The 12,440-nt window shown below is 43.9% G+C and overlaps 2 protein-coding genes across 2 annotated transcripts; one reads left to right on the top strand and one right to left on the bottom strand.

The window, feature by feature from the left end:
• Window positions 1-12: 12 nt before the first annotated feature.
• LOC102209876 (uncharacterized) lies at window positions 13-4,280 on the bottom strand. The gene is made up of 16 exons (XM_005721886.1): window positions 3,503-4,280; window positions 3,090-3,197; window positions 2,928-3,003; window positions 2,657-2,813; window positions 2,489-2,534; window positions 2,347-2,405; window positions 2,235-2,270; window positions 2,056-2,108; window positions 1,840-1,972; window positions 1,095-1,309; window positions 954-999; window positions 807-872; window positions 675-734; window positions 514-599; window positions 184-278; window positions 13-97 (listed from the first exon to the last, which is right to left on the bottom strand). Exons 1-16 carry the CDS (start codon window positions 3,537-3,539, stop codon window positions 63-65), a joined length of 1,308 nt encoding a protein of 435 aa, XP_005721943.1. The 5' UTR covers window positions 3,540-4,280; the 3' UTR covers window positions 13-62.
• A 137-nt stretch (window positions 4,281-4,417) lies between these two features.
• Window positions 4,418-12,171, top strand: LOC102210171 (E3 ubiquitin-protein ligase TRIM69). The gene is made up of 10 exons (XM_005721887.1): window positions 4,418-4,584; window positions 6,060-6,151; window positions 6,248-6,346; window positions 6,428-6,535; window positions 6,613-6,771; window positions 6,946-7,086; window positions 7,367-7,418; window positions 9,498-9,524; window positions 10,857-10,883; window positions 10,963-12,171. Exons 2-10 carry the CDS (start codon window positions 6,089-6,091, stop codon window positions 11,520-11,522), a joined length of 1,236 nt encoding a protein of 411 aa, XP_005721944.1. The 5' UTR covers window positions 4,418-4,584; window positions 6,060-6,088; the 3' UTR covers window positions 11,523-12,171.
• The last annotated feature ends 269 nt before the right edge of the window (window positions 12,172-12,440 follow it).

Below are 12,440 nucleotides of genomic sequence, written 5' to 3' on the forward strand. Positions count from 1 at the left end.
GAGGTCTATATGGTCAATACACATCTTTTATTTACAACACAAAGTTGGTCACAGCTGGTTTGTCATACAAACCATTCCGTATGCTTGAACCCAGTGGCTGTAGGTGGGGAAAATACAAGTGTTTAGTGTTTGAGTGTCACGCCTGTAAGCACATGACTGCGTCTGAGAGCCGTGATGCCTCACCAATCCTGCAGACGATGTCTTCGCACTCCTTGATGCTGCTGGCTCGTAGCACCACACAGCAAAAGCCTGTGGACTGAGGGGTTTCTGGGGAGTCTCTGTGAACACAGCCAATCATGTGCTTAGATGACACGGGGGCCCAGCCAATGACTAGGCTTGTATATTGCATCATGACATCCTATCGTAGGAGGAGTGCGATCTAAACTACAAGCAGCCTAGTTGAACAGGGATGTGTGGAAAAGCCTTTAATAATAAAATAGCTTAGATTATGGTATTTTGCCAGGATGTACTGCAATATCAGTGAAGGGCTTTCATATAAAATGTGATACTTACGCCACACAGAAGGCAAATGCTGTGTAGTCTGGCTGTGCATATCTCCCTACACATGAAATCTCGGGATAATGGTGCTCAAACAACTCCTGATGAGAGAAATGAAGACAAAACTTTAGGAGAATTAAAGTACAGGCAAATCTTTGTGAGAGAGATCTACTTACCAATTTACTGTTTCTGTCTGTGCACGTCAAATGTGTTTCCTTCAAATCTAAAAGCACTTCCTGCAGGGAAAATTAAACGGGTTATGCATATATAAGTGCTTTGCAGAAAATTGGGGAAACAGCTTTCATTACCTTGCTCGGTAGGTTTTTCTGCAACACCTGTGGGATTGCATGCTGGAGCACCTCCTTTCCTCCAAACTGAGAGAGGCAGACAAATGACAGTTACAGGAGGTGTGTGCAGAATGTTTGAAAATGCTGTAAAAACAAATTGTCATTTACCATTCCAATGTTTGCCTTTCCCAAGAATTGCACTATGTAAACAATCCTGTGGAACAGAGGTTGTTCAGAATGTATTTCTCAAATGTCACATCATGACAGCAGCTTGAATACAGATCGCAGCGATGGCGTGTTAACACTTGCCTTCCCTCTTTGAGACACTGTGATGGAGGAGGCTTCTGGTCTCTGCTTGCTGTCTCCTGGGAGGGAGCAGGACCCAGCTGCAGGGTGGGGTTCTCTGTCCTCAGGGCCCGCAGGAATTTGATAAGGGGTCTATACACTGTTCCGTCGTGGGCCCTCCATCTTATAACACGGATGGACAAAGGGCAGCCTTTAAACCGAGACAGAACTGCACCGGCCTGGGAGTGCAAGTAAAAAAGGTCTGGTAAAGAAGTGTATATATATGCAGCACCTTTCCATCCCGCCTGGCAGCTCAGGCTTAAATATCTACATCTATCTATATTTATCTATCACTACTTTCTTGCTGCTATCCTGTCAAAAATCCCTCCCAGACATTCATCTCTACCCACTCCACCCTGCCTGCACTGTCTTCTTCACCTCCCTTGTGCACTATTTTTCCATCTGTCTCCCTCTCATCACATGTATGTATTCCATTTTGCTCCCACCAACTTTCATTCCTCTATAGTGCGTACCTCCATCTTTCCAGACTCTCACTATAGGTCACAATGTCATCATCTGCAAAACATAATTCACGGAGACTGCCCCACCTGGATCTATGTCATTTATCAAAATATAGATGATCCACAAACACGAAATATCCACGGATATTGCATGATATATTTAACATGAATTCGTTTTGCTGGATAATTGTGTCATGAAAATGCAATATCACAACAGCCCTAATGCAGTACGGCACTGTATTTCTCACATGTCCACTTTTAGAATTCCTCAGCGAGGTCCCATTGATCTCATCGAGGATGTCACCAGCACCGATGAACTGGTCGACGTCAGCCTGACTGCCGGGAATCAGGTCAAGAACAAAGACGCGCCCGCTGAGATACCTAAGAAGCAGATCCATAGATGTTTTTTTACTAGCCCACGTGCTCAGTGTAATGGAAATATTTGTAGACTGGAACATACTAACCTCAGAACCAACCCTACCTCCCGGCAGGGCACAACTTCATATATCTCACACACCTAAAAACAAACAGCCAGCAGTCAGTCTTTCACCTCCTTAAGATTGTAGTTTTTTTTTCCTTCTATGGATTTATATCATATCCAAAGACAAATAACATAATAACAGTGTTACTGTGATGCTCTTACCGGCAGGAGCCAGCTCTCATCCAGAAAACTGCAATTCTGTATACAAGAAAAGAAAATTCTTATTAGATCGGAGTTCAAAGTGATTGGAAAAAATCACAGTAGTGGCTCTGACCTCCATGTCCAGTTTGAAGTCCATGTGTGAGAGCACCAGCAGCAGCGACATGAAAGGTTCTGGAAGAGGAAGAACAGCAGCTCTTAAGATTTTGTTGTTGACAAGAACTTCCTCAGTTTTGTTCAAGCTGCTGTAACCTCACCCACAAATTCCTCATTCCTGAGAATTGATAAATCTGGGCTGTACCACTGAAGGAAAGAGAAACAATGTTAATCACAACTATGCAAGTCTGTTAGAGAAACACACTTTCTAAAATCCCATTTTTGTGTGCTCAACACTGGGGAACAATGCATCTGTCCATGTATCAGACCTCCAGGAGTCTGGCAGTGTGCAGCAGGTGTGTGAAGAACTGCGGCAGGACCTTGCGGCTGAGGGCCAGCCTGAGCAGGTAGCGCCCTCGGCCCTGAGCTGAGAGCAGCTTCCTGCAAACTCTGGTCTGCTCAACTGCCAAGGACAGAGCAGACAGACTGCACGGGAGAAGACAGACAGAGAGGTGACGGGCATTAATGAGTGAAGCTGTCACTAAAAAACAACAACAAAAAAACCTTCCCCATCTGCTAAACTAAGCAGGATGTAGTTACCTGCCACAGGCATCTTGATGGGGTAGCTGTTCAAAGCAGTGCCAGTAATCTCTGTGCACCAGACTAAGAACGGGCTCTGGAGAGAAATGAAACACACCCTGAGTGAATACTGCAAAAGTCTCTTTCAAAATGAATTCAGCTACACAAAATAATGATACTGACGCTGGAGTCCCTTCCTGAGGACCAGCTCCAGCAGCTCACAGCAGGAGGCGAGGTGAGGGTTGGAATCTGTCACCGTCTCTCCATCTGACTGCAGGTTCAGGACACACACTGAGTGGGAAGGGGAAAAAACACGCAACACACATTGAATCTGTTGTCATCAGCATGACATAACTGCATTTTTGCAAAGCATGTGATCATCGCCATTTCACTCATCAACACTAAAAAAGAGACTGTGTTGATGATAAAAAAAAACGTAGCGGAAGCTTTTTTGGCATAAAAATAGCGCGCTGCAGGGTCAGAAATTAAACCCAATTCTAGTTGTACGTTTTATTATGAGTACGTCACGATCAGCTGCTTACTGAAATTGTGATCCAATGGCATCGTACCATCACTCATCTATTATTGACGCTTACCTTTGAGGGAGCCAAGGAGAGGGTCTTTGGGTGCCATGTTGATCGTCCAGCTGTGATCAGAGCCTGTCCTTGATAAGAGACGCGCCGCTTCTATCCTCCTGTCATTTAAGCACGCTCTGGGGACGCGCGCTGTGCACACACTTCCGTGAAGCTAACATATCGAGAAACACCTTCCAGTTCCACTGTACCTGCCCGAGACCGTGAGCGAGGACGGGCGATGTGTTGCTGTCATTAAGTTATTATTTTAAATAAATAGCGAAGGAATATTGAACCTGCAAACACAAGCGCCTGAAATAATAACCATGTACACCTGCGCACTGACTGACAGTAAACCTGTCGTGCTGCCTTCAGAGACCCCGCCTTGTTGACCAAACAAACTGTAGGTTCGTGTTTACAACCATTCACTTCAGTAGCTAATATTTATATTTTCAAACGTGACAGAAGCTATACAGGCTACGGGAATGTAAAGGAAGAAAAGAAAACAGACAAACGGAATCTTAGTCGTTAATTTAAGATTTTTATGGACACGATAATAAAGACCCAGCGAGTTTATATAGTCAAGGTCCTTCTAGAAGCGAAGCTCACCATTTGGCAGACAAGTATTAGTTGTTTGGTCGGTGATCTTGCAGCCTTAGTACTTTGCGTCTCTCGCCTATAATATCTCCGTTGGTAAACAAAGGCGTGTGTTCGAGTCCAGCTCAGGCTGTTTGCTGTCGCACTGCTCTTTCTAGACTATTTTACGCTAACTTACTTAAATTGGAATAAATAAATAAAATGTCTTTTCGGGCTAAAAAAAAAAAAAAAGTAAATTAATCTTTAAATAGAAAAAACTCTGCGACGCTTCCGTTTCTGTAAAGCTAGTTGGCGGCCTCTAGCGGCCCGCCTTTGGAACTGCCGCCCAGTGGAGGGGTGGTTGATAAGAGCACGCGCGCTGTCTCTCGTGCCGCAGTTGTGGATGGGTGAAGGAAGCGGTGAGGCTGTGGAGGATGGCGGAGCACTAAAAAATTAAACCGAGTTTCGCGAAAGCATCACAGAAAAGCCGCGTAGAGTTTTCTTCCTGAAGGAAATTTATCCGTTACAAGGTGAGGTGTTATTTATTTCCCTCTAGAGCGAGGTGATAAAAAAACAACTGGTAAACTGGTTGCATTTTGCCGGTGCACAGGGCCTAATTACATGAAATAATGTGTGCGCTTGCTTTGATTATGTCCTTTTTTGTAAACATCGCTTCATGTGCAAGAGGCCTCATTTTTTTAACCTTACAACACTGGCCTTTCGAAATTCTGTTCTATTTATTATTAAGAATAATATTTTACAAATTGGGAACAAATAATTAAATTCGGTGTGTATGGATACACTGTTGTACGGTAACGTGAGCCTGTTGTTGTGCAGTGTGTTTGTTCTGATGCCAACTTGCATGCAGTGATTTGTCACTCACTCCCAATATAGAAAGTCACTACCTGCGTTTGTACAGCACCGATAATCCCGGATTTCCTCTAATCTTGCAGCTCCTCTGTCACCTACACGCTCAGCCTCCGCTGCCAGAAATAAACCCACCATCCAAACATGAGTCAGTTACAGACAAGCAACGCTTTGACATCTGCTGCCCTCATATATAGTGAAAGAGAGATTAATAAATACTACAAATCAAGATGCATTAGTGTGGTTGGTGTTGGTATCAGACATGCGCAAACTCATGATGGTGTAAATAAATGTTTAAAAATTATAGAAGGGAGTTGATTGGAAGTTATAGTTGAATAACACTGTATAACTGATTCCAACCCCCTTTTCCATAAAACCGTTTCTAACAGTTCAGGGATGCGGGTGGAAGAAATTCATATGCATACTCAATAGGCAGAAAGCAGGCATACCTATGAATGTCAGAATTTGCTCTCTAAAAGGTCAACTCAGTCCTGAGTTTGTGCTCCTCAGTGTTTGTTGCCTCCTTTTTTCTTTTCTTTTTTTTTTTAGCTCTCCTGCTGCCTCTACATCACAGCAAGAACAGCAAATCCCCTCTGCTTGTCAGACTGACTGCTGATTCAACAGCAAACTGGTCCAAGGACCCCCCCACCCCTCCTCCTCCTCCTCCACCCCCACCATGGCTCCACAGTGTTTTTATTAAAAGCGCTCTGCTGTGCTCACGTCTCCATGGGAATAAATTTCCACTTTCAGGATGCATCGATCCACACGCATGCAGGAAATCCTGTTACTGTGCAATATTTTTTTTAATGTTGCTACAACTCTGTTTGCCACCCACTGTGTGGTCTCATGGATATATATATATCTATGCGGAGTGAGTGGGCTGAGCGAGTGGGCTCAACACCTAATGATAGCTCGGTGGGGATCTTAATGAGCTCTCTGTGGACTCTGAGTGCAGAGCTGTGATAAAAGTTCTGCAGTGAGTGCTCCTCTCTCCGCCACCTCACCTTTTTGCCACCTTCTCGCGCGTTAGCCATTTCTGCACCCTCATCGATTTGTGTGGGCGACGGAGTGCAGTCAGCTCCAGCTCTTGACAGAATGAGTGCCAGCGTGCTAAAGCTTTTTTATTATCATACCACAGGGCATCGGCCCCGCACTCCAGCTGCCAGCATGATGAAAGAGTGCCTGCAGTTCCTCATCGAGCCAGCCAAAAAGCTCAAGATCCGACTCAAGGTATACAAATCCTCCCACAGTAATTGCTGCGGGGGCTAAATGTTCTGGAAGTCATGATGTTCTTTTCCCTTTTAATTTTCTGTTTCTTTGCTCCAGGAGTCTCGCAAAAAAGTGAAGCTTGAGAAGAAGGAGCCTCTGGTGGAAAGTCAGTTGTTTATTATGGAGCTGGCCCGGGAACTCAACAGAATCTGCCAGGTAAGCTCTTCTCCTCTCTCCCTTTTTGCTCTTTATTACTTAGAGTCTTCTGCACTTATTTGCATTGCCTTTGTACCTCAGAGATCAAATATCCTGTGTCACATCTGGACCGGAGAGGACATCTGGACAGCCAGCGTGTGCCGGGAGTTCATCGTGGAATGGGCTACTGTGCTGGAGAAAAGAGTGCAGGTACGAGATAGCAGCCATTTACAGAAATAAATTGTGTTTTTTATGGATGTTCTTAAAAGTCTCTATTCTTTATTCAGCCAAGGACAATCCCATCAGACTACCAGTATGAGAAGTCTGAGAAGAAGGACTGGAAGGGACACCTTCTTTGCATGCTGGAGGGAGGCGGCGAGTACGACATGGGCCCCCATAAACGGGTCATCATGGATTGGACCCGGAATATTAAAGGCAGACCTCAGGTGACTTTCTTACGGGACATGGATGGTTATTAAAGTCTGACCCAGTTCCGTCGTTGCATCTGATAAAGATGATTAGGCTTAATCGTGCCCTTGACAATGATCTCATGATAATCGGACTGTGCTTGAGCTCTGGCCATAAATTAGAAGCAACTGTTTCTAAACCTCTTTTTTCAGCCCACTGTGTGGCCAGGTGAGCCTGTGCTCATGATGCTGGATGACCTGGAGTTCCAGTGGAAGAGGGGCCGTCTGCCCAACCTGTTCCCGGCCATGGAGCTCGTCATGCTGGCCGTGCTGAACGCCGACAGCCCCATAAAGGTCTTGATATCTGTCGCTAAGTGATCGTCATTAAATGTTTTTGTACTCTGTGGTGTAATTTATGGGATAAGAAGCATGCTAACTTAGGTGATTCGAAACATGAACGACACTTGCATGACATTCTCACATTAGATATCTGGGCTAAGTGTGTCAAGCATGCTGCATATAGGCTGCACGACAATCATGCTAATCTGTTTATCTCTTTGTTCAGCTCACCTTGTCCTGAATGTGTCCACTGTCTACCTTGACATACTCTGTATGTGTGTGCGTGTCTTTGTAGGTGGATGTGACAAAGCAGTGGCTGGTGAAGAAGCAGAAAAGTCAGAAAATTGGTGAGTGGATCTCATCCAGTTTAACAATATGAAACAAAACATCCTGATCTTGCAAAGTGGTCATGAGTCAGAAACCAACATTTGTACAATACCTGTTGCTGCTTCGACCAAAAACTTGTTCTGCACAAGTGAAAAAAGGGATTCTCCCCATCCTTGCCAATGAAAATAAAGTAGGGAATAAAATGACAATACATTTGGTTTAATTAATTAAATTATGAAGAATGGGGTCTTTATCTTTTTTATATGTTATTCTGGTGGTATTGTAAAAGTATACCACTACTGAGTCAAGCAGAAAGTGAACAAATAGATAAATGTGCTTGACAAATGTTAGATAAATCTGTTTTTGTTTTGTTTGTCTGAAAGGAAAAAAAATATTGGGATATTTTTAGCCTCGTGCACTAGCTCAGGCTCAACCCTCTCATCCCAGTGGATGAGAGGGTTACTTCCTCCTGTCCTTGGGCCAGTAAACAGGTCCTGGTTGCCTTTTGCCCTTATTTACTCAGTGACATTTCAGAGTACCTAGTCTTCTTAGTGTGTCTGAGTGCCCCACCTGGAATCTCCGTTGTGCTACTAATGTTCACATGGGCATGGACAGTGAGACTTGGAGGAGCATGACTGGGAGGAACCGCCTGTTCTCTGTTATGTTCTCTGGACAAATCACAGTTTGTCCATAACAAACACCGTGTTCACAAGTGCAGGTGACACTCAAACAAACCTGGTCGCAGGTCAGTGATTGATGCTTGGTTCTCCTGTGGGACTCTAGAGGCAGCTGTCATGTAGTGGCACGCCAAGCAGAGTGTGGCTCTGGCAGCAGTTCAAGCAAACTCTCAGGTGTGGGAGGAGTCCGGCGAGGCCATGGAACAAGATTTTTGGTTGGCCTTGAAGCGATTCCGCTCTGCTCACTCCGCTGCAGTTGAGGAATACTTTGAGGGTCTCCTCAGTCACACTGACATGCCTTCTGTAGAAGAAGCAGAGTCTGGGTAAGACTCAGCGTTATAGCCTCAAAGCTATATCACAAAGTTTCCAGAATACTGAATGTTTCTTTGATGCTTGCAGCTTTGCGGCTTTTATAAATATTAATAACTGAAGAACAGTTTCCAATGAGCTACTGTCACTAATGACACACTACCTAATTAGAAGTGTGAGTCTGCTGAAACACGGTGCAGCAGCAGCAGCATTGTATCCAGTTTCCTCAGTTTATCCAGTTTTTGCCTGAAGTGGTGAAAGAAGTCATCGGAGGCTGACACGATACAGATATTATCAGTGTCTATATTATATATCACAGCCCAAGACCTCAGTAATTATTTTCCTAATAAATTTATGGGCTTAGTCACTTACTTCACATTTTAAAACAAGACGTTCATCAAATAAATAAAGAATATTCTAGCTTTGCAGTAATTCTACCATTAGTCTAATGGTCAGTTTAAAGCTTAGACCAGTGTGAAGGTGTTCAGACCTGTTTATCACTAGTACACATTTATTATCATGGTGAGACATAAATCCTTGAGAGGTTCCAACAGGAAAGGGCCACCTGCCGTGTGACCCCATGTGAATAAAGGAGCAGCTGAAAGTGGCTTTTGTTAAATTACATATTAGCTCATAGGATTAGCATTTTTCCATGATGAGGCAGTGTTACTTTTCATAGGCTCAGTTGCCCGGGTTACAACCAGCTAAAACTGATGACCTTTTTATCTTTCTCTATGTAATTAAAATAATGTGAAAATAACATTTGATGATCATAGTTTGACTAACCCTGACTTCAGAGCTAAGGCCAAAATAAAACGTAGCCGACTAGGCTGAAGTGAGGCGCAGCTATAAAGCCTCACAGACGACTGAGTGGGTGACATACAAAATGTTGGTGTCAGCACAAAAACCACTTGGCAAAATCAGGATGTGAAAGGAGTCACTCGGTGATGTGGCTGTTGTGTGTGGTAACAGAATACACTCCACTGAATATTTAATTAGAATTAATCTATAAAAATGTGATTGGAAGCATGTTTGGAAACAAGCTTGTAGGAGGGTTTGAGTTGTGAGTGGAACGCTTGTCTGTCTTTAATCAGTCTTTGTTTGTTCTTTCAGACGCTGTGCGCTACATTCCCCACGGCGGTAAGTCCAGAAGCTCACTGTAATGAATAAATGAATGACCCCTTTAATGTTTACAGTCTGTATACAGCCCCACATGTATACAGACATGTGGGGCTGGATTATATGATCTGAAATCTATAGTATGTAACGATAAACTTTAAACTTGATTATTAGCAAATGCAGTCTGTTTTTAATGGTTCACCACTGGATTATGCACTTTTACTATATGTCAGTACAGTCTGACTGTTGGCTGGTGACTGTGGAGGCCTTTGAGTACAGTGAAGCCATGCTCAAGACACAGTTTGAGATGATTTGAGCGTTTTGACATGGAGGCAGTCGTCTGAAGATGGGTATACTGTAGTCATAGAGGAAGCCACCCATCCTCAGGTTGGCAGGCTGCTTAGTTGGCACAAAGGGGCCCAAAGCGTGACAAGAAAACATTACACCACCAGTAACAACCTGAACTGTTGATACAAGGCAGGATTGATCCATCCTTCATGTTGCTTAACTCAAATTTGGAGACTTATCAGACCAGGCAACATTTTCCCTTTCTTCTATTTTACAATTTTGAGCAGTCTGTGTGAACTGTAGCCTCAGCTCTTTCTGAAATCCTCAGACACATAAGATTAACTGAAAAAATGTTTATGCCAAATGTCATAAACTAGATCCAAAACTCTAGCTTATGTTCAGCAGGATTTTTTTCCTACAACCACCTTGGAGCACCTGTATCATAGAATATATATTAGTTTAAAAACTGCACCATTTTAATGTAAATATGGCACAGAATAACAGAAACAAATAATGAGAATAATAATGGTAAACCTAACAAAGTGCTGTGACAAGAAAGAGTTTTCCTTTTACCTCCATGTTGATATTGGGCTCATTTTCTAGCTGTTATTCTTCTTTTTGTCAAAAGAAATTGCACATATAGTCATATTTGAACACTCATGCATACATTGGACTTTTCATGCTCTGTATAATAGTTGGGGCCGATCACACTGAACAACTTTAAGCCGTGGACTAGTTTTCAAAATGTTTCCAGTGGGCACACAGAAGGCTGTGGATCACAGCGGCTGTGAGGGGAGTGGGCGTAAAATTCATTTGGTTGCATTTTTTTTTTGTACAAAGCATTAATGTGTTTTTCAGCTCTTGAAATTACATGTAGTTATATTTATACTTATAAAGTAATACTTCACAAGTACTTCAGCCCCCTTTGTACTTCAGGGCTTTGAGTACAGTGGGGTGGGTGTAAGTTGCTTGTGTGTTTTTGTGTGAAGGTAAATTTTGCATGCCTTCTTTAAACTACTGTACAAAACAATGAGCTAACGGAGTTTCTCCTCTTTTTCTTTGCAGTGTGGAACTGGATTTGTGATGCAGCAGGTATGAAAATCTCTTTTCTGTTTTTCACCTTACTGTGACATCATTTTGCAGTTTGTAATCCCGCCCTTTTATTCCACAGAGGACGTCACCCTGGACTCCGAATCGGCCCACTCAGGCCTGCTCATCTCAGATGATGAAAAACGAATGCGGTGCGGCCTGGAGCGCCGCGACATCCCACGATGCCCCCGACGCTTCGATGGCTGGTGGTGTGCTGTGGGCCAGGAGGGCTACGCCTCTGGACGCCACTACTGGGAGGTGGAGGTGGGCGAGCGGGACTGGCGGCTGGGAGTGGCCAAAGCCTCGGCCGTGAGGCAGGGCTTCCGCTCGCTGAACACAGATACGGGATACCTGACCCTCCGTCTGGAGAGAGGCACAGATTTGAAAGCCCTGACGGTGCCCGCTACGCCTTTACCTCAAAGCCTGGTGCCCAGGAAAGTCGGCATTTATCTGGACTATGAGCAGAGCCAGCTGTCCTTCTACGACGTGGAGAAGCGCTCCCACCTGTACACCTATACCGAGAAGTTCACAGAGGAACTGTACCCTGTTTTTGGGACTGTGGAGGTGGTCAAAGACCTGGTGATCAGGCCTGCTGATGCGAAACAGCGGTGCCTGTGCCCGGGGCCCTGCCTCTGGAACTGAAACGGATCAGTCCTAATCCTCGGCAGCTCACAGAGCTCACGCTTTTATTCTACTGATTTAGAATCGCGTGGCTGTTTCTGGACTAAAAGTCTTTCTGTGAGGTGCCTCGTCAAATCCCAAACAGGAACTGCTCTTCTTTCGACATGTCCATCTGCTAAACACTTTCCTGTTACTCTGCCTTCATAGAAACATACAGTATCTGATTCTTTATATTTTAAAAATGAGCATTTAAAGAATGAACAACGTTTTTCCCCATGGGTTTAAACTCCTCTCAAACTTTATTGGATAAAGTTGGGGATCAGTTTAAACCTGTAATCCATTCATTTTTTTTTTTTTACATTTTTTTAAATTGTTGATGACAAATAAACATTAAAAAGTTACAGCATGAGCGCACTGTGAATGATGATACTTTTAGCTTCAGTGCAGTGAAACAGTGCCGCTGACGAGGCAGATATTTGCAGAGCGGGCTGACGCATGCCTCTAGTTGAATTATAGATTATTTGATTCTTTGTCTCAAGCTTCCTGCAAACATTTTTCAGGCATGAGCTTGTTTTTGCAGCTGTGTTTTTGTTTATTTGTGCTATATAAGACATGGCAATGCTTTTCTCTCTCTAGCTCAATAAATCTTACTATTAATTCCAGAAATCTCTGAAAGTCTGTTCTGTCTCTTCTTTGCTCGTGCGAGCAGCAGTGGATCTGATCTGCTTCAGACTTGGTGGGTGTGCTGCTGTGAATGCAAGCAAGTCTAGTGCTGATTTTGACCTAATTTGGATGAAGGGTTCTCAAATTTTGACTATAAGTTCTTCCCTGTTACCCACTGTTTCCTCTAGAGCAGGGGTGGGGGTACTCAAGGCGTTCAAGGGCCGGTGTCCTGCAGATTTTAGACACGTCACCTCGTCTTGAAGTTCTCCAGAGGCC

Source organism: Pundamilia nyererei, unplaced genomic scaffold (genome assembly GCF_000239375.1).
Source record: "Pundamilia nyererei isolate P.nyererei 1_Seehausen unplaced genomic scaffold, PunNye1.0 scaffold00005, whole genome shotgun sequence".
Lineage (NCBI taxonomy): Eukaryota > Metazoa > Chordata > Actinopteri > Cichliformes > Cichlidae > Pundamilia > Pundamilia nyererei.

What these genes read in the sequence shown, in the direction of transcription:
- LOC102209876 (XM_005721886.1), bottom strand. Translation starts at nt 3,539, where the DNA reads ATGGCACCCAAAGACCCTCTCCTTGGCTCCCTCAAAG. An exon ending in CAGGAATGAGGAATTTGTGG is followed by an intron (nt 2,406 to 2,488) that starts GTGAGGTTACAG and finishes TTCCTCTTCCAG; the next exon opens with AACCTTTCATGTCGCTGCTG. An exon ending in AGACATCGTCTGCAGGATTG is followed by an intron (nt 98 to 183) that starts GTGAGGCATCAC and finishes CCCCACCTACAG; the next exon opens with CCACTGGGTTCAAGCATACG.
- LOC102210171 (XM_005721887.1), top strand. Translation starts at nt 6,089, where the DNA reads ATGATGAAAGAGTGCCTGCAGTTCCTCATCGAGCCAGCCAAAAAGCTC. An exon ending in GCAGAAAAGTCAGAAAATTG is followed by an intron (nt 7,419 to 9,497) that starts GTGAGTGGATCT and finishes TTGTTCTTTCAG; the next exon opens with ACGCTGTGCGCTACATTCCC. An exon ending in GCGCTACATTCCCCACGGCG is followed by an intron (nt 9,525 to 10,856) that starts GTAAGTCCAGAA and finishes TTTTCTTTGCAG; the next exon opens with TGTGGAACTGGATTTGTGAT.